Source organism: Manacus vitellinus, unplaced genomic scaffold (assembly GCF_001715985.3).
Source record: "Manacus vitellinus isolate BGI_N305 unplaced genomic scaffold, ASM171598v3 scaffold_31_pilon, whole genome shotgun sequence".
Classification (NCBI taxonomy): domain Eukaryota; kingdom Metazoa; phylum Chordata; class Aves; order Passeriformes; family Pipridae; genus Manacus; species Manacus vitellinus.
The window spans coordinates 2157694-2184681 of NW_021940379.1; the positions used below are offsets into that span (position 1 = coordinate 2157694).

General features: G+C 53.5%; 1 protein-coding gene and 1 long non-coding RNA gene across 3 annotated transcripts; one reads left to right on the forward strand and one right to left on the reverse strand.

Annotated features, from left to right (window-relative positions):
- Positions 1–276: 276 nt before the first annotated feature.
- Positions 277–5145, reverse strand: FICD (FIC domain containing). Of its 2 annotated transcripts, XM_018076390.2 has the most exons (3): positions 5097–5145; positions 4314–4649; positions 277–2852 (listed from the first exon to the last, which is right to left on the reverse strand). In XM_018076390.2, exons 2-3 carry the CDS (start codon positions 4597–4599, stop codon positions 1777–1779), a joined length of 1362 nt encoding a protein of 453 aa, XP_017931879.1. In that variant the 5' UTR covers positions 4600–4649; positions 5097–5145; the 3' UTR covers positions 277–1776. The 2 variants fall into 2 exon arrangements, with proteins under 2 accessions (XP_017931879.1, XP_008925018.2); XM_008926770.3 differs by lacking the exon at positions 5097–5145 and having other exon boundaries at positions 4314–4851.
- A 2251-nt stretch (positions 5146–7396) lies between these two features.
- Positions 7397–11583, forward strand: LOC115307608. Its single transcript, XR_003915929.1, has 3 exons — positions 7397–7648; positions 9500–9676; positions 11537–11583. It is a non-coding gene; the product is annotated as an uncharacterized LOC115307608 (long non-coding RNA).
- The last annotated feature ends 15405 nt before the right edge of the window (positions 11584–26988 follow it).

Consider the following 26988-nt stretch of genomic DNA (forward strand, 5'->3'; position numbering starts at 1 on the left):
AATATTCCTGCTTGTCAACTCCTATTCTGGAAGTCACCACATGCAGGGGTGGATGTGAGGGGGGACCCCACTACCAAGTTCACTTGTACCACACAAACAGTGCTGCAAATAAACACTATTTTCTGTGCTGATTTCACTTGGCTTTACTTTGAAATGATGAGTCTGGTCCTGAAGTCACAGGGCTGAGGGAGCCCAGATCTGCACCACGGGCCTTCCTCCTCCACAGCCACTTCATTCACTGCAGCAAAGTGTTCTGAGAACAACCTATTTAAACAAAGACTTTAATATTAAAATAGTTTATTAATCTGTTACTAAAATAACATTTTTCACCCCCCCCCCAGAGCTCTAAAGTGCAGATTTTATTCATACTCGGGTTGCACTACAAAAATAAGCACATTTTGTAAGGACAGAACACCCTTCATCAGGTATTGTCTGCTTTTCCTGGACAGCAGTGACCAGAGAACTCCCAGTCTCATCCTGCTTTTTGCTTGTATAAAACGTGTCCTAAGTCCCTGGCAGGTAAGAGAGAGTTAAAAGGGAAGAAAATTAACCCTGGCCTGGGACAGTCTAACAGCTTTTGTAAAGGAGTTAAGCTTAACAGCACCCTAAACGGGGATTTTAAATGGAATTTCTCTGAACTTGGAGGTGGTGGGATCAATGCTGCTGTTACACACCTGGCAGCTGGGGGGAGGGAGCTATTCTGGGGGTGTTTTTACCTTAAAAAAACAAAGATAAAAGTGATTCTTTGAACTGCTCAGCAGTTTCGAGGTACTGCACCAACTGCCACTGCAGCAGAGAGAGGCCTCGAGTGATTCTTGCCCCATTTATTGCAGTAATAATGTGACCTAATGATTAATTGTGAAAGTTCCCTTATGTAGACTAAAGAAACTGAAGGCTTTGGCAAACTTTCTACACACATTCTCACCAAACTGGCACAGCTCCTGTCTCCTGTCTAACAACCTTTTCTGCCCACAGCTTTGCAGACACAAGCTCCTTTAGACCCTGAACTGAAATGTCTGAGGACAGTTGTGCTTTCCCAGGGCTCCTGCTCGCTGAGGTGAGGCCTAGGAGCACCAGGGAGTGCTTCCCCATGCAGTGAGTAAGTCAGAGCATTTCTCCTCCTGTTTCACTCCCACCACCTGTAATCCTACACCAAATACTTCCCACTTGTACAAAACTGGCCCCAGGAAAGGCAGCTGAAAGTAAACATGCAAAGTGCTACAGAAATGGGAGGGGAGAGGTGGCTTTGAAGTGGAGTTCAGCCTCCTTCCTGCTCAGTACCTGTCTGACTGACAGGAAAGTGTCTGATGGACACAGCTGGGAGAGTGCTGTTCCTCCAGGGATGTGTTTTGGGGTGGTTTTGAACAACAAGGATGAGGTAACACAAAAATAACTCAGTTTAGACTTTGCCAAGCAGCTCCTTGCCAAGGTCAGACATTGCAGCAACTGCCTAGGTGAAGGGCTGTGATTGAAGCAGCTCCTCAAAGCTTAACTTTAAGGAGAAATTAAATCCTAGTTCATCTTTTTGAGCCTCTCTGCCACCTCTCCCCATCTCCTTCCAGTAGCACAAGCAACTTCTAGTGCACAGCCATCATCAGCAGGTCGCGTTCCATCTCGGCGTAACGTATATAAATAAATTATATTAATTTAATCCAATGTAAGACACTTTAAATAAAGGAAATGCTAAAGAGTGACACCTCCTGTCCAGTTATTCCCAGCAGGAACACTGAGTGGCTTGGAGTTCTGCTCTCCCATGGGTTCACCGGCTCCTGAGTGTCAAGTCTTGACGGGGATGGTCTGTTCGCACCCGGCAGTGGTTCCCCCCGCCTCAGGCAGGCCCACGGAGTACTCGGTGGTGGCGATGAGCAGCATGTCCAGGGTGGTCTCGGTGCACTTGGCGATGAAGCGGATGAAGGGCCTCACGTCGCCCTCGTTGGCCACCTCCAGGACGTGGTAGTACTCCGCGCGCTGCTCCTTGCGGATGGTGATGGGCGGGTACCCCGCCTGCATCAGGATCAGGTTCATCAGCAGCCGCGAGGTCCGGCCATTGCCATCCACGAAGGGGTGGATGTAAACCAGCTTGTAGTGGGCCAGGGCAGCGAACTCCACGGGGTGCAGCCCCATGGCGTCCTCCGAGTTCATCCACTGCACCAGCTCCCGCATCTGCTTCTCCACATCGCGCGGGTGGGGCGGGATGTGGTGCCCCACGAAGACCTGCGTGGTGCGGAACCGCCCGGCCTCCACGGGGTCGGCGTAGCCCAGCACGCGCCGGTGGATCTCCAGGATGTCGGCGATGGTGACGGAGCCGATCCGCGACACCAGCGTGGTGTTGACGTACTTGAGGGCCGCGTGCATCCCGATCACCTCGTTCTGCTCCACCAGGCTCTTCCCCGGCACTGCGTACCTGGTCTCGATGATGTGCCGGATCTCGGAGAGCGTCAGCGTGTTCCCCTCGATGGCCACCGTGTGGTAGATGTGGTGGTAGTAGGACTCCTCCATGACGCGGCGCAGGGCGGAGTTGCCCTTGGGGATGGCCATCACCTTCTTCACCTTGCTGTCGATGATGCTGAAGTACCTCTGGTCGATCTCCTCCACCAGCGGCAGCGTCCGGCCCCGGTTGCTCAGGGCCTTCTCGTTGTGGGGGGAGATGGTCAGTGCCTTGGAGTACAGGTAGTCGGCCTGGAGGATGTCTTTCTCCTCTTCGGAAAAGATCCCAAACTCGTTCAGGGCGTCCACGTAATCCGGGTCCATTTTGAGGGCATACAGGAAGAGCTTGTGGGCCTTCTCCCGCTTCCCCTGGCGCTTCATCTCCAGGGCTTGGTTCAGAGCTGCCCTGGCTTCCAACTTCACTTCTGGAACGCAACAAAAATGGTTAGAGAACAGGGTGGTGGGTGTGACTGAAAACTGATCTGGACTGAAAACTTCTAGAGATCTGGTCTCCATGATCCTTGTGGGTCCCTTCCAACTCAGGATATTCCATGATTCTATGACCATCACTCTTCACTGATATAAAAGTTAAACAAAACCAGCCTCTAAGAACTGGAACAGAACTTGTGTTCCAGTCTTTGCTAGGCTACAATCACAGAGGTTTATGCCACGTTTCCAGGCTGAGCACAAGGTAGCAGAGCCATTCCTGGTAGGAAGTGTGGTGAGGCAGGACCTGTGAGCAGCTGGCTCAAGGTGGCCAAAGGTGTGTAGCCATCCCAGCCAAACTCACTTTGGCCACCAAACTGCTTCATGTGGGAGGACACAATGTGTCAAATACATTCCTCTTGGCGTTATTTTAGGTAAAATTCTAACACATTGTTGTGTTGGCTGCTACCAGCACTTCTGTTTGTTCATTGACCTAACATTTTCCCAGCAGTAAGAGCTTTAATATAAACAAAGATAAAGTGCTGGAATCATAATTCCTTTGCGTGTTTTCCAAATTAACATCCTGGCTGATAAAGGCCATGTCCGCAGCCTGTTGTTGCCTGAAAGGCTGTTTCATGCCAGCCAGGATTTCAGGATTAACACTGTATATCCCAGATTCCTGTGTATTAAAACACCTCTCTGTGTTCTGGTTACCTCCACAGGACTTACTAGTACTGAAAACATGAGGAAAAACCTCAGAGAGACAGAGTGGCGAGGAGGGAACGCTGGCACAGGGCCCTGGAATGTAGTCAGGGAGCTGCTGAGGGCCTGCTCCACCTCGGGGGCATTTCCAGCTGGTGTTCACTGCAGGTGGCAGTGAGAGCTCCTTACCATCATGTGCTCCAGGAGAAGGCCAGGTAGGTGATGAGATCTCCAGGTTGGGATTGTTTTATACAACAACTCACAGAATAGCTGGGGTGGGAAGGCACCTCTGGAGATCATCCAGTCCAACCCCCCAGCCCAGGCAGGGTCACCTGGAGCAGGTGACACAGGGACATGTCCAGGTGGGTTTGGAATGTCTCCAGAGAGGGAAACTTCACACCCTCCCTGGACAGCTGTTCCAGGGCTCTGCCACCCTCCATGGAAAGGAGTTCTTCCTCATGTTGAGGTGGAACTTGTGTTTTAGTTTATGGCCATTGCTCCTCATCCTGTCACTAGCAGCACTGAACAGTCAGGCACCATCCTCTGACACCCCTTGGAGATATTTGTATGGATTGATGGGATCTTCTCTCAGTCCTCTCTTCTCCAGACTAACCAGGCCCAGCTCCCCAGTCTCTCCCCACCACAGAGATGCTCCAAACCCCTCATTGCTATGGCCTCCCCTGGACACTCCAGCAGCTCCTTGTCTCCCTTGTACTAAGGAGCTCCTCTGTCCCCCTGCACCCCCAGGACCCCCTTACCTGGGGAGGCTTTTCCCTTGAGCACCAGCAGCTCCAGCCCCTGGGAGGTGACACTCAGCTCCGTGCTCTGTCCCGTGATCCTGGGCATTCCTGAGGGGCCCAGTTTGCTCCTCAGGAAGGAGATCCCCCTGAGCAGGGCGTGGCACTGGTTCTCCACGGCAGCGAGGGGGAGCAGCAGCATCACCAGGGAGCTGAGGAGCAGCACGAGCACGGCCGCCCAGCGCACCCGCACCCACAGGGTCACCCACTGCAGCTCCGGGTCCGTCGCCATCGCCACGAGGTTCATCCTGCCTCCAGCACGGCCACCGGGAGCATCTCCCTTCCCACCGCTCCCACCTGGGAACACACACAGCTTCAGCCAGCGCTCCGTGTCACCGGGAAGGGTTGATGTGAGCACACGTGCTCGGGGCTTGTGACAGCTATGGGGGGGTTGGTTGTCCCAGGAATCCCTATCCCTTTCCCTGCCACCCCACGGCACATCAGGGCAGTTCCCAGCGGAACGCGAATCCATGTGGAATCCTCCGTGCGTTACTGTGACAGCAGCAGCACGAGGAGACAGGGATGCCCGGGAGCAGGGTGGGCTCGGGGCTCTGCAGGGATCAAGGAGCTTCCCCCCTGTCCCCCGGCCCCCCAGGCCAGAGGCTCCAAGGCTCTCCCTCCGCAGACCCCCAGGTCCCCCCATCCCCCAGTTCCCCTCTAGCACCGCTCCCACCCCCAGTGATCCCTCCCCATCCTAAACCCCCTGATCCCCGGTTCCCCTAAGCCCAGGACCCCCAGTCCCACCCGGCACTTCAGCCCTCTCCTGTCCGGGATCCCGCGGGTCCTCCCTGCCCGGGGCTCCCGCTGCTGCCCGGTCGGGTCCCTTCAGATTCCCCGCGGGTCCTCCCTTCCCGGGACCCTGGTCTTGCCCCGTTCCCCGTCCCTCCCCTGGCCGGGTCCCCCCATATCCCCCTTGTCTTCCCCGTCACCTCCACTGCCCCCGCCGCGCCCGGTCCCGGCTACAGCGGGCCCGCCACACAAAGCACCGCCCGCGCCCCTTTTTTTTTTTTTCCCCCATTTTTGGGGCTGAGCAGACCCCCTTGCTCCCTTCCCATTGGCTCTCGCAGCGGACGCTCTCCCCTCCCCTTCCTGCAGCGTCTTCCGGGTGGTGCCGCACCCCGGGCGCGGGAGAGGCTCGTGAGGGCGGTGACTGGTGAGAGTGAACGTCAATCATATGCAGAGCAGCCAATAAAAAGGAAGGCTGGGGAGAGGGCGGGCACTTTCGCCATATAAGGGCAAGGCGTCCGCGTTGCTACGCGACGGGCGCGTGGGGAGAGCTGATTATTCCCATGTTTGTTTCCATGGAAAAACGCCTTTTTTTCTGTTGGATACAGAGTTGTTGTCACCCATTCCAGGCCCTTCTGGAAAAATACTCCTTAATTCTGGCCTTCAGAGTGTCAGTAGCACCGTAACTTGGTGCTCCGCACTCACGGGAGACCATGAATAGGGAGAGACTGGAGACCAGGAATGGGGAGAGATTGGACAAAAGCTGAAGGAAAACAGAATATTTTAAGGAATTGCAGCTAACTCCCCCAGATTTCGGCATCTAGCAAAGTCATAAGGCAGTTTTCTACCAGATGCTCACACAGCAAATCATCACCAATAGGGAAAAATAACCTGGTTTGTCAGAAATAAATTGGGGCAATTTGAACTGTATTTCAGAGGAGGCTGAGGGGAGACTCATCAGGGTTTGCAGCTTCTTAGGGACAGGGTGGGACTGTTGTGGTGTCCTGGGCGGGGCCGGGAGTTGGACTGGATGATCCCTGTGGGTCCCTTCCAACTCAGGATATTCCATGAAGCTAAACCTTTCAGAGGATGTTGTTTCCATGGTCTCTTTGCCTGGTGCACTTCCAACGATGAGGACAAGCTACCTTTGAGTCCAAATAATCAAGGAACACTCTGCCTGTGCTCAGGTAAGAGCCCAGAGGTGGGAATGCTGTCCCAAAGCATGGCTGCTGCCCATGCACAGCATCCTGATCCATGTGCTGCCCTTACTCCATTCTGCTTCCTCTGCACATGGAGTTTTCCAGAGAAATCTTCCTTTCCATGCTCAATTTCAGTGGGAAAGGCAGGATCCCTCTCTGGGAGCTGGGGCTCTCTTGGATGTTCACTGATTTTACCGGGACTGACAAAAGCAGCTGGATGGACTCGGCTCAACCAACATCCCAAACACAGCCTGACAGCACCTCAGCTCTGAGATCTCCACAGCAAATGGAGCCCAGGGCCATCCCTGCAGCACTGAGTTCCTGCCAATTCCAGCCATTCTGAGCCTGCCAGAGCCTGGAAATGCTGGGAGGGAACTTTGGGGATAATCAGCATTTCAAGGATGAGCAAATCTCTCCTTGCTCCCAGAGGAAGCGTCGTGTATTTTCCTCAGGCACCTAAACACAATTAGGGAATAATTACAGAGCTGTTGATGTGTTTTCCTGTCAAAAAGGGGGAGAAGCACACTTAGAATCTGTTCCCCAATTAAATCTGATCCAACAGAAGGGAACAACACGGATAGCCAGGAGTGCCTGGTGTCTCATCCTGGCTTTGATGCCTCTTTGGTACCCTTGGAATGGTCCAGGCTGAGGTAGAAGCCAATCCCTTGGGAATGCCGATGGCACTGGGAATCCTTGGCATTTCCACAGCTTTTCTTAGCATGGATCCAGGCCAGCTCAAGGGACTCCATAGCCAGCACATCCTACACCAGAGTTATTTTTGATTTTATCAGGGACAGGGAAGGGAGATCCCAATGGCAGGAAGGAGAAGGGCTGTGAAACACTGGATCTGCAGCCTGAATTGTCCCACTGGGTCACATGGATGCACCAAAGGGATTCCATCTGGAGCCTGAACCTCCAAGGGGAATTTGCATTGGAAGCAGCATTCCAGAGGCATGCTGGAAGTGTTACCATGGGAGAAAGTGTGTAAGAGCCTGGGTTTTATCTCCAATATCTGACGCCGAATCCGGTGGATTTTGGAGCAGCCGGCAGATGGCACTGACTCATCTCCTGCTCCATGGAAACATCCCAGCGGGATGCAGCCTCTGCAGGACCTTTCCACCTTCTGCCTTTAGAGGCACCGATCACGGAAAACATATTTGAAGGTTGAGTAAGGCTCTGGCTGCCTCCTGGAACTGTTTGTACTGGGATAAAAATCGCCCTTCTGTGCTCAGGAGGTTCCTGGGATCTGGTGCTGACGACATGGAACAGCAGACACGGAGCTCGTGCTTCCCAAAGCTTGTCCTGTGCCGTGGCTGTTGGGCTGATCCTCAGGATAATCTTCCCTGGCATAAATTTGGAAGATGTGATAAGGTAGATACACCAATGTCGTTTCTTTCTGGCTTTCCTGGGCCACATGTTAAAGGGGAAAAAAATAATTAATTTTTTGCAAAAGGGAGGATATTTCTCCCTTTCCAGCCTCCGGTTCAGCTGAGGCTCTGAAGGTGGAGAGCTGCAGACCCAGCATCCCTGGGAATTTTTCCATGCTGGGGGTCTTTTTCTGTCTCCCCTTGCCTAGATTTCATTCCTTTTATTTCCTGCATTTGGGAAGTGTCTTGCCCTTGAGCTGTTGGGTTAAACATCCCTTGGGAAATGCTCCTGGCCTGTAGGAGGGTCTTGTCATCAGGAGAAGCAACTGGATTTAAATATGGGATTTTAGTGGATGAACAGATGGACAAGGAAGGGATGAACTGCCTGGGAAAAGCTCAGCCAGGTCACAGCAAGGTTGTGAAAAACAGATTTGACATTCCTGGCTGTGACGTTGGTGAGGCAACGGGAAACCACATCCCAAAATCCGAGTGCAAGGCCAGAGGGATTTTTAATTAAAGAGAAAAGGGAAGGATAAGCCAAAATCAGGAGCTGGATCGAGCCATGATGGTTGTTGCTCCTGACTGCAAACGAGGGGCTTCAAGGCTACGGGAGCCACTTACAGCTCATCTGCAAACACAAAGAGAGGGAACAGAGAGCTCCAAACAAAGCTCCTGGAGGGTGAGGAACACAGGGCTTTGTTGGATCTCCTCAGGAATAATGAGGAACCAGCTTCTCAGACAGATTGGTTTGTGGCACTGGGAATAAATGGACAAAAGGAAGACGTTCAGAGCAGTGCTGGGCTGGGACAGGGCTGCTCTCACATCGCACCAGCAGGGCCCAGCAAAGCCACTCTGCAGGGTCTGGGTATAATGAGGAAAGCGATTTAGTGGGGAAAAGGGAACAAGGAGTCCCATCTGTGTGGGGGAAAAGCTCTTTCATTACTGCATTTGTGGTCAGAGTGGTTTTCCAGTCAGCCATGTGTGGCTGCTGGTGCGAGGGTCTGGAAGGCAGTGGGACACTCTAAAGGGAGCAGAGAGTCCCCAGGCAGGGACAGAGGTGGAACTGGCAGTGGGACTCCATGCCAGGCAATCTGGAGATATATTAAACCCAGGAGCTGCTGCAGGAATGATTTGCATGTCAGTGACAGGAGGGAAATTGCCTCATCGTGTCTCTCTGGGTTTTGATCCTGTGAAGTGCCGGGTATCCCAGCTCCAGTCTGTTTAATTGATTCCCTGAGGCAGTGGAGGCCTCCTGGGATAATGAGGGCTCCCAAGGGGAAGATGCTCAGTTATCTCCTGCTTTTACCTCTCTGCTCCTCTGGCTGAGTGAAGAGGGGGAAAATCAGCTAAAAATGAAATGTCATGTTTGTTTGCTAAAAATGAAATGAAAAGTGATGTTTGTTAAGAGGGATTTAGTGGCCATGTAGGCTCCCAGTGTCCACCCCCCTGCACTGAGATTCCTTGATCTCTGACACATTGGAGAGCAGGGAAACCTGCTTAGGATCCCATGCAAGGATGAGCCATCTGGGTTTCTAATGGCTACCTAGAGGGAAACAACCTCCTGGTCTTCCCTGCTTGTGACAGGGCAAGGGGAATGGATTCAAACTGAAAAAGAGGAGGTTTAGTTGGGATATTGGGAAGAAATTCCTCCCTGTGAGGGTAGTGAGGCTCTGGCACAGGTTGTCCAGAGAAGCTGTGGCTGCTCCATCCCTGGAAGTGTCCAAGGCCAGGTCGGATGGGGCTTGGAGCAACCTGGGATAGTGGAAGGTGTCCCAGCCCATGGAATGAGGTGATCTTTAAGGTCCCTTTCAATCCAAACCATCCTGTGATTCCATTATTCTATGATCTTTTCCAGGTGCCAGAGGAGCAGTGGGATCAGGACAGCCTGGCAGAGAAGGGTGGAGACCTCTCTTGCAGCAGCCACCCTTTTGGGAGACCCCTTCATGTGAGACATCATTTAACAGTCACAACTCCTCACACTTCCCATCTCCAGGGCTGGAATGTAGGACGAGGAGGCTAAAACAGGCTGAAGGTGGGTGTGCTGTGGGAGCAGATTACAAAAGGAGCTATTTTCCCTTGTAAGCTTCTCAGCTCGCCCCCTGCTTAGGTCCTGGAAGCTGTCAGAGCTCAGCGGGGGTCCTGTGGAGATTTGGGAGGGCAGGGAAACACACTCAGAGGTGGCACTTCTTGCTGATCCCGTGGTGGCACCGATGCCACTGACGGTCTTGGAGTGGAGACAGTGGTGGCTCCAAGGCCACCTGACAGTCTTGGACAACCTCAGGCTCTTCCCTCCTTGGATTTCACTTTAAACCCCGCCCTGTCTAGATCTGGGAATGACTGGATCCTTGTTACTCTTGCCTGTGCTTTTTTTCCTTGGTGATGTTCAGCTGCAGGAGGTTTTTGGCTGCTGGGAATGGATCCAGCGGTGTCCAGCTGGAGCAAATTCCTCATGGGCAGCAGTCCCTGTCCTGCCTGGCTTGGCCTGGGAGACCAGGATGTCCTGGGTGTAGGATGAGGCCAGGAGAGAGCCACCTGAGAGTGGTCTGGGTCAGCCCTGTGCTGTGGAGGGATATGGAAGGACATTCTTCCTTAAAGGAAAGGGGATATTTTTCCTGCCAGGAGAGGGGACAATGCTCGGTCACCATGGCAACTGCAGCTCAGGGATGCTGGGTACACACCAGTGCCCTGGCAGAGGTGCTGGGGATGCTGCTGGAGGCCAGGATGTCCTGATCCCAGGCTAATTCCCAACACTTCAGCCAGGATTTTGTAATGGGAATAATCCTGAATGCAGCCTTCAATTAAGCTCCTAAATCCCAGGAAGAGAAACAGGAAGTCTGGAGCAGAGACCTTGGGAACCACTGCCGCTTTAGTTTTGCTTTTCTATGGATCTAATTTTCCAAAGGTTCCCAGAACCTTGGATATTCAAATGGCTCTTTCTATGTGCTGATTGTTAAGAATCCAAATCAAAGCAGGTGGATGATCCTTTAGCAGCCATAAAGCACCTCTGTGGTTGGTAACAGTGAGGAGATCTGATCTCAGAGGCTCTGCACAACTCTTCCTTCAGCACCTGCACTTGGAAAGTTGGAAAACAGAGATTTGTAAAGCAAGTGGAAGAAAAGGATTTGCAAACCTCTGCTGTTCTAGCAGAGCTCAGGCACTGCCTTGGAATTACAAAGATAGAGCATGTGTCATTCCCAGCTTTCGGTGGTGCTCTGCTAATTTTCCTGCCTGCTGAGAGATAAAATGGATCCTCTGGAATTCCTCCAAATTAAAACCCAGGCTCCCTCTCCCCCTGCCAGCAGGGAACAGCCCCTGTTTGTCACCAGCAGCATAACTCCACCTTTATCAGGTGCTTCCAGTGCTCCTCAAAACCGGGAGCTGTGAAATATTTCCCTGGATTTCATTACTTTGGAAATGTAATGTTAAATCTCTCAGCTGGGCTTTGTGGCTTCACCAGGCAGAGGCTGAGTTGGAGCAGGAGCTGTGTGTGGATCCCTCTGTGCTGCTGAGGTGAGCACTGTGAGGGAGCTCCGTGTGCTCTCCCTGTGCAGGTGCCGGGCTCCTTGTCCCTCCCTGAGCCTCTGGCTGCTTTTCCCACAAGGAATGATGCTGGAATGGGCTGCAGCAGGTTCCTGTTCAGGCTAGGTGAAGGGATGGGAGAAGCCAAGTGCTATGTGTTGATGCTCCTGTGCCAAGTCTGTCCAGGCCTCGTGGGAATCCTGTGGGATGTGGGTGCAGCCTTTTCCCAGGAATGCAACACAGAGCTGTGGAAATCAATCCAGCCCAGCTGGAACACACACGCACAGGCTGGTTCCTCCTCCCTCAGCTCAGGTTATCCGTCCAAACCTGCAGTGAGGAAACCTTTCACTGTTGCTTCTTCCCTGTTTTCTAGCTCTCGGATCTCACCCCTGCAGCCTTCCAGGCCAAGTTCCAGGTCTTCCCTCCCTCCTTGGACTTCCTTCCGTGCCTGGTGCTCATCTCCAGGGGCTGCAATTCCAACTGTTTATGGGTAAGATCAGCTCTTGCCAGGTGAGCCCAAAGCCCAGCCCAGCGCGGTGGCACCTGGGTGAGATCAGTGACAGCAAACAGCAGCTCCCATGTGAACTTTTGAATGTTGGGACTGTCAGAGCCTCATCTTTCAGGGTTATTTTATTTGCAGGTGTTTCCCTGAGACTCCTCTGCCGTCAGAGTTTGGTGTTCCATCTTGGGCAGCTTGACTTCCCAGAGCATGAGCCTGTTCCCAACCAGCTTCTGCAGAGCCCAAACTTCCCTGTGTTCAATTTCTTGTTATTGCATTTAGTCTCTGGTGACTCCCGAGCTGACAGCTGGTAAGGATGGCATGAAACTGAGTTAATTTTATTGTCTAATTTGTGCAAAGTTGAAATCAGGGTTCTGAAAGCCTTGCTTTGCATTATAGTGCTGACACATCTGCTGCGTGCATTGGCCTTTGATTCCTGAAAGTCTGTTTTCCCTCTATTTCACCGGGATGAGCAGATCTTTGTGATCTTTTGTAAATGCTTTAACACCAGAGCTCAGAATTCCAGGCTGTTAGGGAGCTCCCCCAGCCCTCCCTGAATCTCAGAATCATCGAATGGTTTGGGTTGGAAGGGACCTTAAAGATCACCCCCTTCCACTCCCATGGGCAGGGACACCTTCCACTATCCCAAGTTGCTCCAAACCCCAACCTGGCCTTGAACACTTCCAGGGATGGGGCAGCCACAGCTTCTCTGGGCAACCTGTGCCAGGGCCTCACCACCCTCAAGGGGAAGAATTCCTTCCCAGTATCCCATCTAACTGTGGCCTCCAACTGCGCCACACTCCTGCCCCTTTCCCTCTCCCTTTCTGATTTTCCTGACAAAGCCCTGAGTTTGAGCAACCCTTGGCTTGTGGAGACATTGGAGAAGTTGTGGTATTTCTTGTTTTGAAGCTTAAAATAGCCTGAAATTGGCTCTTTATGTTTCCCAGAGTCTGCTTTGCTCTCCAAACCAAAGCGAAGCCGCCACAACTTGAGCGGGAATTAAAGGCCCTGGCTTGAAGTCCGTGTGTGTTTTACAGGCCCAGGACAGCTCAAGCAGGAGCTGTTCCCCTGATAAGAATTATTCTGGATCACAATAAAAGCCACATCAGCTTAAGGCTTCTCCAAGCCTCATTTTATAGTGGCTATTAAAGACTGGAGTGAATTGCTCGGGATGATCCCCCAGGCACCGCTGGAAATAGGGAAAGTGGAGGAACAAAGAAAATGAAACATGTTTTGGGGCCCTGAAAACCATCTTTAGAAAGAGCTTGGTGTGATTATTATTATTTTCAGAGCAATGTTCTCTGCCTAAGTAATGCCAGCGAAGTGTCTCGAGCAGCTCCCTAATTTGTGAGGGTCCCAAAGGCACAGCCTTGGGAAGGAATTGGATTTACACTTATGAAAAACAAATTACAGGCTGAGGGCTCGTTAGATGATTTGGAATTAATTTATTGATCTGAGGCTGGAGTGGGAGGAAATATAGGTGGGAAAATAGCTGAGTGCACTTTATCCCAAAACACACGGGATTCTGTCACTGAAGGAGATCAGGGAGCAGTTTTTTGGTGACTCCTTGGATTTGAGGAGCTCATGGAGGGACAGAGGTGCTGAGTTTGGAGCTCCCATGGATCCTTTGGGATGAAGGAGAGAATTCCCTGGCTTTGGCAGCCTGTGATGGCCTGGGAGCAGAGCAGGGTGCTGTGGGATGCTGTGCCCTGCTCCATCAGCACAGCAATAAATCTCCCACCTGAAGATGCTGCCATTCCCTGGAAATGGGTGTAGGGAAGATGAAGCCACACTGTCCTTGGAGGCACAGAGTGACAGGCAAAAGGAAGATGGCAGGAGGAAATGTTCCACTGGGAATAAGGAAAAACCCCTTTGCAGTGGAGGAGTCAGCCCAGGTCAGGGGTGAGAGCAGTGGTGGGATCTCCATCCTTGGGATGCTCAGACTCACTTGGAGAAAGTCCTGAGCTGTCTGCTCGGACCTCAGGATCTCCAAGGCCCCTTCCAACCTCAATTAATCCATGATTAATCCAAATAGCTCCAAATACAAGTGTGCTTTTACCCAGCCTGAGCTCCAGCGTGTGGCCAACACTCCGAAGCCAGTGCACTGGAGCACAAACCATCCATGTCCTCTTGCAAAAGGCACCCAAATCCAGGCAGCTTCAACAGCAACCTTATTTTTTTGGCCAAATATGTGGAAAATAAATCAGGCATTTGCCATTCAATGTGATATTTTTATTGCTGTTTTCAGCCATCTCTGCCCTCTCTGCTTGCTCCCTGCGTGTCCCAGACCTGTCACAGTGGACAAGTTCCAGTGAAAGCTGGAAACTTGGCAAACTTGTGCAGTATAAAGCAAACCTGGTGTTTCTTTTTAGAGGCTGAAAATAAATACATTAAAACCAAGGATAAGGGAGTCTCTGGGTCCTCTCCTGGCAGGCTGCTTTCCCATGTTTATGTGATAACCTGCTGGCCAGTGCAGAGGCACCAATGGCTAAAAATAGGGAGTGAGCTGCTCCATCGGGTCTGGGATAATCTGGTTTGGAGGGATATGGTCCATCATGCAACCCTGGGAAATCACTATCCTGGCTTTTTAACGTGGAGCAGGATTTGCAGCACTGCATCCATAACGGGGTATTCATCCCGAGGCACGTGGTGTGATTGCCCACACGGGTCAGTACTGCTCTTACTGGTGTTACTGGTCCTGCTCTCCCTGGGGTTGGTTCTAATGCTTTTTTTTGGGATCCTTCTTGGTGGCATCATTTGGAGCAGGTCAGTGGAGCCCACCCAGCCTTGGCACCTACTGGTTTGTACTGGAAGCAAAGTGGGAGGGGGCTGCTGGGAGTGGCTGTGCCTGTTACAACCTGGGATGGGGGAAAGGGCTGATCCAGTGAGCCTGGATATACCTGGAGGATTATTTGCCCTGGGAGTCAGTGGCTTTGGCCATGGGCAGGGTGGGCACTGCCTGGCACGAGGGGGCACATGAGATACTTGGATCTGTTGGGATGAGCTCTGGATCCTCTACCCTCCGGCAGCAGCGCCACTGATTTCCCCCCCATTCTCCACAGCACAGACACCCTGACCATCACCCCCAATTAACGTTAATTATCTCATTAACTCTGCTCACAGGGAGCTCTGTCCTAAATAATGAAGTGAAATTTCCCTCTGAACTGGGCCAGAAGATTTTCTTCCCTTCTTTTTTTTATAAATGTATTTCTCTCTTTCCTTCCTGGAGGCAGCTTTGGGCTTTGTTTGGCAGCAGCAGCCGTGGCTGTGGGATCTCACGCTCTTCCTCAACAGAGATCCTCCCAAAGGAAGAGGAAGGGGAAGGGAAATAAGCTGCTGCCATAAATCCCAGGAAACCAGGGCCATTCCAGGAGTTCTCCCATGGCAAGTGTCGCTGCCAGGGCCATTCCCTGGTCTAAGCCTGGGAGTCCTAAAGGAGGAGCTACACTTTGGATTAAAGGATTTGCCAAAGTCTAATGAAGGAAGAGCCTCCAGGCTTCCCTTAATTAACAAATTAGCTCGTTGAGAGTCTCCCTAATTTGCCAAATATAAAGCTGCCCTATTAATTAAACAAGAGGACAGATTTTAAGTTGCCAAACCTTACATGTAATTGATAAATGACTAATTTAAACCCTTATTGGTGGAAGGTTCCAGGAGCAGTAATGGGGGATGAGCAAGTGGGATCCTCCAAACAAGGAGCACGTGGGATCTGATCCACCAACGGGACTTGGGGACCACCAGTGATCCCACGACCTCTCCTCTTATTGACCCATCCACTAATTGGGTCTGATTACATCCAACCTCTTTCCTCTTCCCCCTAAATCCCATTAATTCACTGTTTTCCATGAGCAGAAGCTCCTCAACAGCTGAGCTGATGCCAGGCTGGGGGTGATGCACTCAAGATGGGATACCCATGGAAATGCTTTACCTCTCCCTCAGGAATTATGACCCTAAATCCCTCATCTCTGGGGATACTCTTGCCTCTTGCTGCTGTGCAGTTTTATGGATCCCCCCAGTCCCGCCCAGGATGGATCAGGCTCTGAGGAACCTTAATTGAATCTTTAGGATAAAACCTTTCCATCCTTGCAGACGATCTGGAATGTTAATCCTGGATAATGTGACATGGAACATTTCCGCGGCTCCTCGGCACAGCTTTCCCTCCTCATGCTCCCTTTGAGTTTGGATTTGTTTGTTTTCCAAGGCAAACTCTGGATCTGGCTCCCATCAACAGCACCCTTTTGACAGATCCCAAAATTTATATATTTATGTAAGTAATTCTCAGATAAGGGGGCTATTTCAGGAATGGGATTCTCGTGGCAGTCCTGGGAGAGGGTTGGATCCAGCATGGGATGAGCTTTAAGCACTGGGATGCTCAAGATGCCTCTGCCCAGAGGAAGATGCTGTGGAGGGACCCTGGCGAGGGCAAAAGTGCCCCCACATCTCCCTGGCAGTGCCCAGCAACTCTCTCCTTCCAGAAATAGCCCCACACTGGCATGAGCTCAGGAATATTTTGCTGTTATTTTTAAAAATTCCAGGGGAATTGGAGCTCAGGGGACCTGCACCAAGGCCACCCCTGGCCAAAAAAGGCCTGAAAATGGCATTGCATTCTCAGAGCTGGCAGGAATGCTGAGGATTCCCGCAAGGAACCAGCCACTTCCCGGTCTGGAGCCGGGCAGCTCCCAAGCCCATCCCAGTGATGGGAAGCAGGATTGGCAAAGCTGGAGGGCACAGTCACCTCCAAAACAGTTGTCTCTGCAAAGCCTTGCTCTGTGGAGCAGTGATTTGCCCGGATGTTCATCGCAAGGAAAGTGGGTTTATTTGTTATAAAAATCATAAATAAAGCAGGTTTTCTTATGGATGTTTGGGAAGTTGAAGCCTTTTGGTTTTAAGTTTTTGTTATTGAGACAAATCCGGCTGGTGCCTTAAAGAATATTGGGTGTTTCCCGAGGGCTTTATCAGCCAGGACCCATTGATGGGTCTATTGTTTCCAGGAGATTTCAGGAATACTCACCTCTGCCTGTGTTTAGTGTCTGCTCACTGTGATCCTGGCACACGGGACACCAGCTGTGGAAAAACATATCCAGAGGGATTTTAGGGTGATGCCAAAGGGTTTTAGGGTGAAGGATGAGCCTGAATTAAGCTCCAGCAGTTTTGTAGCCAACACAAGGCCTTGGAGACCTCTCAGCACCACCTGACTCCCAGTGGGATGCTCAGCATCCAAACCTGGAGCCCTGCCAGGGCTGTTTAACCCTCTTCCATCCTAAATTATCCCCTCTCCATCTGAAATCCCCCCAGGCCCAGGGGTTGGTGCTCACTGTGCCACTGAGTGCAGAGAGGGGAGCTCAGGGATTCTGCCCCCTCCACATTCCTGCTCCCATTCTCCAAACCCAGAGCTTGTTTTTTTTCCCTTGGAGCTGCAGACACCAGCAGTCCTGGCCTCCATGGTTCCCACACAAGCTGTAACACTAAAAAAACCCACAATGAGTGGGAGAAAAAGAGATGGATGACACATTTGCTGCAGGAAAGGGCTCAGGGTGATGAGAAAACACTCATTTCTGGCAAAACTAACAATCTGGGGGGGGAAACTGGGATGCAGAGCAGGGAGTACCTGGGCTGATATTGGAATCTGCCTGGTCAGGAACCTCTTTTAAGGATAATAAAGCACAAGGACACACAGAGCATCCCCCATGTGCTGCTTCCTCTGCCCTTTGGAACATTGGCTCCCGCCTCCACCGAGCAGCTGGGGGATAAAATTCCTTAAAATTAGATCAAGGCCATGAAATGAAGGTGCAGCACCACACTCAGAAATCCAGCTTTCAGGCCCTCGTGTTTCCAAACCACACTCCATGAGGGGAAGAGAATGAAGGAGTTTGCAGCATTGTACAGACAAGCAAAGGGCGCCAGGGAAATTTGGGAAGGAATCCCAAAGGATTCGGCCAAACGCTCAGCGTCGGGATATTTATGGGAAAACGCTCAGGTGGGGAAGGTGCTGGGAGGGTGATTTGGGGCTGAACCAGCAGGTCTGTGTGCAAACCAGGCAGAGGTGCCCTGACCTGCCCCTGCCAGTGGTGGGATGCAGTGGGACACGGTGCCAGCAGCCTCGGGATCACAGTGGGATCTGGCAGCCCCATCCCAGCCACGCCGTGTTCTGGGGTCACGGAGCTGTTTATAAGCCCCGAGTTGCACAAGGTCGGGACTGTTTTTTTCCATTATTGTATCAAATCAACGAAATAGGGAACATGAAATGTCTCTTTGACATCCTGTATGTGGGCTCTTTATTTTTGCAGTGACCTTTCATTTCCACTTGAATCGGGAGGCAGTGACGAGATTCGGAGCTCGGGACCACAGTGGGTGTGAAGCTGGGAGCCAGAGGGATGAGCTCCCTGTGGGAAAGGAAGGGGATAAACCCAGCCCTGAAACACTGGGATATGTGGTAGGAGCCCTGTGCTGTGTCCTCTCAGCTCAACCCACCTCCTTTTCCAGCCATTCCCATTTATCCCCACGGCTCTGCCCGGGGCGAGGGAAAGTTCTGCTGGATGACGGACAAAGCTCCCCTGGAGAGGGAAAAGCTTCATGCAGTTTCTTCCCCATTAAGTGTGACATCTGTTTTGGGCTGAGTCAGGCGGGTTCCCAGCGCCCACGGGGGAGGCAGAGGAGGGCGAGCGCCTGTGCCGGCGGGGTCGGGTCTGCCGGGCTCCGTCTGTGCATCCCGGCTCGGCAGGGAGGAGCTCCGGGGGTTTTAATGAGCCTAAATCAATTTAGAGCTCTAATTGCTTTGCTCGGTGTGGGTGGCACTCGGTGCTCGCCAAGGACGGGGCGGCTGCCAAAGGCTCCGCTGGCTCCGGTGCCTGGAGCGGCTGCTCCCCCCGGCCGCTCCTGCAGTGCCGGGATGGTTCTGCTCCAACACCATCCCTGGGAATGGGGCGTTTGTCCTGGTGCAGGCGCTGCTGTCGGCAGTGTTTTGCTGAGCAGGCGATGCCGGAGGGAAACCCCAAACCACAGCCCAGGGCAAATGCTCGGGAGGCGACGTTGAGTCCCCAGTCAGCGTGTTTTTGTTTCACCATCTTGCTAAGCACAGGGATAAGGGCCTGGGGGAAGGATCCTGCATCCTGCCTGGACCAGGGGAAGGGGCAGGTGCCTGGGAAAGGAGTAGTGCCAAGAGGATAGGTCCTGCCCCAGTGCTGTGGGTGTGCAAAGCTCAGCCTTGCTGGGAACACTGGGACTGTGCCAGCTCTTGGCTCGGGACCCCTGGGTGTTAACATGCCCCAAGATCAGCCCTTGGCAAGGCCGCATGCAGGAGCATCTGTGCTCGGTCATTCCCAGCCCCACCACACCCTGCAGTGGTTTTGAGGAGCCCCCAGATCCCAGCACGTTTCTCACCCGAAGCTGCCTGGGACGAGCATCCCTTTGTGGCACCCTTTGACTCAGGACACACCAAAGGTGATAACATCAATTTGTGGTTAATTCTCTCCCTTGCTGGCTGGATACAGGATGGTTTGTGGCCTTAATTAACCTTAATTAATCACCTATAATATATGAACTTCCTTTCTGCTGGGGAGAGGGTTGAATTGGTTGGGGCAAGCCCAGGGCCAGTGTTGCTTGGGCCTGTGCTGGAGCAAATCTTGCCCCTTCTGCAAGTTGGGAGGGGATAAGATGGGGGTGTCACCCCCAAGCTTCCTTGTCTTTCCAAGGTGATGCCTTTGCACCCAAACCCTGCACTGGCTCTTATCCCACTGGGCTGAGCCTGGGACTGGGATGGCTGTAGCTGGAGAGTGCAGGGACTGCATGGGGAGGGAAGGAATTTTCCCAGTGCCACATCAAATGTGGAGTTATCCAAACCTCCTGCTCCGTGTGGGTGGGGGCTATGCTGCTCAGTGCTCCCAAACTGGGGCCTGCCCCAGAAAACTTCTTGTTTGGGGCCAGGCTCCCCCTGAATCCCATCCCTGCATTCAGCCTTATCCATCCCTCCTGCCTGGGGCAACCCAGTGCCCCTCTCAGCCCGTCCTGTGCCCCTAAAGGACTTTCCTTGCAGGTGTTATTGGGGCTGTGGGGGACTGAGCTGCCACCACAGAGCCCCTGCGGGCTGAGGGTGCTGCCTGGAAGCAGCTGCAGCATCCTGGTGCTAATGAAATCCATCGGGAAAGCAGCCCCTGAGCAGCAGCAGCGGCGTTTGGGAGCCAGATTTGCCGAGGGGAAGTGACTCAACGTCTTGGAAGGAGTTGGGGGCGGTGGGGGGGGCAGAGGACAGCGGTTGGACCCAGGGTGGGGACAGCACGGGGGGGGCTGGCAGCCACCTGCCTCCCGCTGGAGGAGCAGCATCCCCGTGGAGCGCTCTGTGCTCTGTTATCCCTCCTTAGGGCGGTGTGATCCCGGCCTGGGGGACGGGACAGGAAAGGAGGCCCCTTGGGAAGCAGTTGTTGCTTCCTCACGCTGGGCCGTGGCAGGATCCGGGCCAGTGTTCCCAGCTCCCGGCGTCACACCCTCTCCCAGCTGTTGCTCGCGGAGCATCCTGCTGCCAAGAAAACCCTGGTGATGGATGCAACCAGGACTCCTTCCCACTCCCCTCGCACTTAAAACCGGCGGGGAGCGGCCCCGTGCCTGCGCCTGATCCTGCCGCACCGGGATCCACCTGGGAATGGGATCCTGCTGCCACCCTGGACACCTTGGGCATCCTGACCTCGTCCTACCCAACAGGGAACAGTGGGAGAGCCTGGCACCACACGAGGTATTTGGAAAGGTGACTGGAAGGCTTGTTGCAGGAATACTGGGAGCACTGGGGTGTGTTACTGGGGGGACGGGGTGTGTTACCGCGGAGTGGATGGGACAGGACCTGCAGCAGAGCGATGGGGAAGACTCAGCCCTTGTGACTCCCCCAGCCCAGGACCACACTTCTCCTGGTTTTTATTACTTTGGGAAGTGAGTGGCATTTTCCACTGTCATGGGGGCAGTGCTCCCCCCGGGCAGAGGGGCTGCACCCCACTGGGGTCCTGCCACAGATGCCACAAGTGTGGCACATCCCGCAGTGCTGCTGGCACTGGCACCCTATGGAGCTGCCGTCCCATCCCGGGGGTCCTGGGAGAGAGGGACCCCAGCGTGCCAGTCACAAGCTGCCCAGTTGGCACATCCCCTCTGGTGCAGACGTCTGGAGTTTTGAGTCTCTTCTCCTTTCCCCGCGCTGGCCCCACTGATCTGGCACATCAGCACTTTTCCTCCTGATTCAGCCTCGGGGATGTTGCGACACGGCCCCGTTGTGCAAAGTGGGCCCCGGCCCCAATTCCTCTTTTTTGGCTCCTGTGGGAGCTCAGCCACGTGCACGGGGGGGTCGTTGTCCCCACCTGCACGGGACATGATGGCTGTGAGCTCCCACAGGGAATCGCTCTCCGCTGGCATCACCTGCTGATTCCGGGTCATGGCAGTTTTCACGCCTGGTTTTTTTTTCACAACCGGTTTTCTGGTTGTGCCAGTGGCTCTGAGGAAACTGGGATATCTCTCTTGTGTGTGTCTGAAATCAGAAATCCCATGGATATTTGTGGTGGGAGCAGGGGGTTGCTGTGGTTGAAGTGATGCTCTGGTGCAGGTGCACAGTGCCAGCTTTTGGTCCAGGCATTGGTATCTCCCTCTGGATGGGCTCTCCTGGCTCAGGGCAGGGATTTGTGTCCCTCCAGGCTCAGCCTGATCTGGGTCACCGGATGCACCGTGAGCGCCACCAGCAATTCCCACCTCCTCACAGGGTTCAGGTCAGGATGGCCCTTGGCTGGTGACCCTCTGCTTGGGGTCCCATTGCAAACCAGGACAGGCTGATTCATCACTGGGAACACACTGCTGGATCCCACCTCAACCCAGCTGGACGAACAGCTGGGAACAGGCAGGACCTGGTGAGGCAAGGACACAGTCCCTGTTTTCCATGCACCCCAGGGATGGCTTTGGGTTACTCCACTCCTGCACATGTGAGGCCAGGAGCATCTCAGGAGTGGGGAAGGGAGATGGGGGTCCTGGGGAACAGGGATGAGGGGCATCCAGGGGTGGAGAAGCCCGAGGGGACCTTCTGGCTGTGCTCAGCAGGAGCAACAAAACCACAGTGAGGGATGGCCAAACCTTTCCTGAGGGGTCCCATGGGGCTCCCAAGCCACTGTGGGCAGCACAGGGTGGTGGATGGGACACGTCACCGAGGGCAGCCACTGCCACATCCCCTCTCGTGTCCGGCTGAACCCATGGTCCGAATCCCACATCCTCCTGCAGAGCTTTGCTTCCCCCTTCCCAGGCTCTCTGTGCCGAGCTGGCTTATCCCACCAGCTGCATGTATTTTCCTCATCTTCCCATTCCCTGTGCATGTCCCCGGAATGAGAAGCTTCCACAATATCCCCGTCAGCTCCAGCTTGGATGCCAACTGACCCAACCCTGGGGTCATTTCCATGCCAGTCCTAATGTGGGTATAGAAGCAGGGATGTCTAATCCAGCCTCCAGATGCTGAAAAATCCTTGGGGATTTATCCATCTCAGGTAAACACCTCTGGATTTATATATGTATTAATTTCTTTATTTTTATAGGGATTTGGGAGGAGGGTTTTGCTGTAGATTTGCAACCAGTTGAGGTTTTTTGCTCCTCTGTTGTTATAAAGTGGGTTTGGGATGGCACAGGATGGTGGGTGGTGAGGACCTCTGGGATCCCTGCTGTCCTCCACCCCAAACCCCACATTTTCCCTAATTTTCCATGAAATCCCCACCTCTTTTGGAGCTGGGCTTTGCAGCCTGTGGTGATAGAAACCCTTAATGGTGGGAAAACTGCATGGAAGGGAGAGGAGCTGGACGTGAATTTGGGGGGGTGATGTCCTTACAGTGTGGCAGTGTCACCTCAGTGGGGACAGGGAGAACAGGGGGGCTTTTCTTTCCCGTGCTGATCAGCATTCAGCTGGGAATGCCAAACACAGCTGCAAGGATGCTCCTGCGGATCCGGGGGGACTTTCTCACTCGAGGGGGCTGATTGTGCTGCCCCATCCATCCCTCTCACAGTCACGTCTGTCCCCCAGCAGACTTATTTCCTTTTTCTTGCTTTCCTTGTTCTTTGTACCCTCCAAATCCGGAGTGATGTCCCCACAGCTTTGTCCCCACGCAGCCATGATGAAGCCCAAGCCATGATCAGGGACATCCCTCCCTGGGCTGGTGGGATGTAGCAGGGAGGATGCTGCAAAAAAGGGAGTTTTATTGCTCTTTTTATTGCCTGAAAAGTGCCAGGAGAGCCTTAGATTATTAGAAAAAAAAAAGAGAGGAGATGAAAGAACTTTTATTATCTTGGAAGTCAAGTCATCTTAAGCAGCTCAGAACCACAAACTGCCCTTTTCAAAGAAAATCTTTGCCTGTGTAGGTACAAACGCCCAAGATTTTCCCCTTTAATCCTCAAACCTCCCTAAGAACAGAATGGATGGAGCAAAAGGCTGGGATTTTAGTAACAGGGCGGCTTTTAACAACACTTTGTGCCAGGGAAGGATACATTCCTTTGCCTGGATCCTGCTGGAGTTTCACCCTGGCAAGAGCCTTTCATGACCCGATTTTTGAGGTTAAACACCAGTTTCTGCCCAGACTGGGGTGTGTTCCCTATTGAGGTGACCCCATACCATGGCTGGGGGGTATCCATGGGATCCATCCCATCCCGAGCCGTCCCATCCCGCACAGCCCGGCCGGCGCTGCCCAGATAAACACTGACTCATGTTATTCTGTCCCACCCTGGGCACAGCAACTTTTTTAAGGCTGCCTTTTCCAGCTATTCCTTTTTTTCCTGTGCTGTTCACACGGGGCGGGGGATGAAGCCTTAGCTGAGATGTCTGGAGCAGCCGGGAATGCCGAAGGCTGCGAGTCCCGGCTCTGTGCTGGTGAAGCGGGATGTGTCTGAGTGCCGTGGATGCAGGTAGGGATCAGGCTTCCCACCACTCTCAGCCTTGGGGAAGAGCCCCGTGCCTCAGTTTCCCCCATGGGGACTGGCTGTGCCCCTCCCTTTGCACTGGAAACCCCCAGCTCATCAGGAGAGCTTCCAGCCTGGATCCTCACTGGCAGAAGCCTGTGCTCAACCTGCTGCTGCTTCTCCCATGGCATCCTGCATCCCTTTCAGCCTGTTGGAGCAGGACTGAGGGATCAGGGATGGTGGCAAAGCTGGGACCGTGGCCAGGAGCAGCTTTGGGCAGGCCAGGGCTCAGGGTTTTGCACTGGTGAAGTCTAAGCTCCCTTTTGATGGGCTGGTGGTGGATTTACACCCGGGAATAAATCCCGGTTGGGGCTCCATCCTGGGCATCCCGGTGGGGAGTGGGATGCTGCACAGCATCATCCCTGCAGCAGCTGTTGCCATGGCAATTTCTGGCCAAAATAAGGGGGAGTTGGAGCTGGGTCCCCAGAGTTGCTTTCCCATTCCTTTTGGTGTCTTGCTCCATTGAGCCCTGGCAATTCCCGTGTGGGAGTGGGAGCTGGATCCCAGCAGGGAAGTCCCTCCCATGTAACCCTGGGCTGGAAAAGTGTGGGTGCTGAAGGGATGGATGGGGGTGGCTCCAGGTGCCAGCCTGGGATGGGGCCTGCATCCATCTTCCCTGTAGCATGAGATCTGGCCCATTGAATCCCTAGGGATGCTTGGAATCCAGCCTGCAGGGTGGGACTCAAACTCAACCAGAGCAATCAGCCCCCATGAGACTGAGACCGACATCCACATGTCCCCAGGGACATCCCTGCCCTCCAGGCACATCCAGGACTGCGCCAGGGCTCAGTGGGGGCCGGTACCAGCAGGTTCAGGGGGACATAGAGATCCTGTTTTGCCCCGTGCCCTTCCCAAAACTCCTCAGCTGAGAGACCGCTTGTTCTCCCAAACATCTGCTGGCAATTCCCCTCTCCCGGGGAGTGGGGCTGTGCCGGGGCTGCGTGGGCAGCTCCTGTGCCTCTCACCCGCCGGAGGAAGTGGGTTGGGGTTTTGGGGTGTGCTGGGAGCTCGGAAGCCGCTGCTGGAAGGAGGGAGGGAAGTGCTCGAAGGAGAAACAGGCGGAGCAGCTGCATGGGAGGGGCGAGCAGAGCCCACCCTGACACCCACCTGCTTCCCAGGGGATTGTTCGTCCTGTCCCCGGGTGTCCCTTGCACCCCGCGGGTGCTGTGGGGGGACAAGCACCAACCCAGGGGCACCCCCAGTTTCCCCAGGGCTGCAGACTCGGCACAAGCCAGTCCCAGCCCGATTTCATTGCATGATGTGGATAAAAGTGTGATGCACTTTGACAGCTCAGGAAGGACTTGATGTGCTCAAAAGCTGCTCTGCTGGTTTGATTTGATTTGCTTCTACTTTTATTCCTGCAACCTGTACCGGTTCCTCCAGTAAAAAGTCTGGCCCGCGGGCACTGAGAGGGCAGGAGGCGGTGCTGGCAGCCTGCCCATCCCTGTAAATCCCGGTGCAGGGCTCTGGCACCGCCCGTGCCCGGTGGTCCCTCCTGCCGGGGTGCCGAGCATCCCCTGCCCTCCCTGTGTCCCTGGCAGGCGAATCCAGCCGAGCTCCCCCCGTTTCCCCACTCACATCCGTCTCCCGCCCGTCTGGGCTGGCCACGGAAGAGTTTTCGCCCAGAAAAGCTGGATTTGAACATTTTCTGCTGTTCTCTCCGCTTCCTGTTGCCTTCCCAAGAACAACATCCCTGACCTCATCCGCGGGATGCTGCCCATGTGCCGCCCGTCGGGAATCCCAGCCGGCGCCCCGGCTTGGGCTCGACCTTCCCTGGGTACCAAGACAAATACAGCTGCGGGAATGTCGGACCAAGAGGCTATTTTGGGTAAATCCTGTGCTCATTTTTGTTGAGGTAGGAGGACACAGATGAATAGACTGAAGGGAGAACAGTGGTTTTGGCTCGAGCCGGGAATTTTCATCCCGCAGAGCAGCGATGAAACACTTGTAGTATTATATGTTGGTTTTTTTTTTTTCCCCAGACTTTGGGTTTTTTTGCTGTGAGAAATGAGGAGGTTTCATGCAGCTGCCCTCTCCATTTTGGGGAGGATTTCAGGGAGGCAGGTGGGAATTTGCTGGATGATTTTCCAGTGGGTTTGGGCTCCCGGTGCCCATCCTGCCCCTGAGCTCTCCAGAGCCATCTGGAACATTCATGGTGGGGTTGGCAGCTGCCTGCCTGCTGCTGTGGGGTTTGGGATTGCTGCTTACGAGCCCTGGAGACAAACCCATCCCGTGCCAAATCCCATGGGGAAATAGAATCCTGATGTTCCTGTTGATCTCTGTCATCCTCATCCCAGCTGGGGACTGAGACCAACCTGATGCCCAACATGGCAGAGCAAAATAAATAGACAAAATAAATAATCTATTAAACAGAGCTTTGGAATGTCTGAAAGTCTTCAGGCTCAGCAGTTAAAAATAATAATGAAAAGGAGATTTTGTGTTAAAAATATATAAGTGGTCACAGTGAGAAGAGGAGCCTGTGAAGCTGAGAAATTGTTCCTGCCCACCTGGAGCAGGGGCTGAACGTGGGGTCTGGGTGACCCTGTGGTAGTGAGGGGTGGTGGTCCGGCCCTGGTCATCTCCCATCCCATAGGTGACACCGTGGTGGAACTGGGGGCGGGTGGCATTTTTGGGGGTTTCTCCACAGTGGTAGAGCAAGTTCTGGGAGCTTTGAGGCTCTCTGGGTGAGGGGTGGTGGGATGGGACAGGATAGGATGGCATGGGATGGGATGCAATGAAGTGGAGTGGGATGGGATGCAATGAAGTGGGGTGGGATGGGATGTGATGCAATGGGGTGTGGTGGGATGGGATGCAATGAAGTGGGATGGGATATGAGGCAATGGGGTGGGGTGGGATGGATGTGTGGTTCTGGGTTCTCCCACCTTTCTTTGGGAAGGTGATGACCTGAAAGCTGCTGTTCCATAAAGTAGCGACTCATTACCCAGGAACATTAACATTAAGAGTCAGTTCTGCTGATTCTGTTCCTTCCACCGGATCATCAACTTTAATTCATCTCTTGACCATCAAGGTTTTGCCAGGACAAGACCTCCTTCCAGCTCCAGCTAATTCCCAAACTTTGCACTAATACCTCATTTATTCTGGCCTCTTATCACCCCCTGGAGTTCAGCAAGCGGAGGGGGGGTGATGGGGTGGGATTTAACCCCTTGGCCAGGAACTTTGCAGCAGCAATGGCAGGAAGGAACAGGAGGAAAAGCCCAGGGAGAAACAATAAGTTCCAACACAAACACCATGGGAATTTCAAAGCAGGGCTGGCAGGAGGGTGACGCTGAGGGGACGTTCGAGGTGAAATGCCTTGGGAACAGGGAGTGTCCCTGGGTGGGCAGAGCCACATCCCTCCTCCAGGACACATC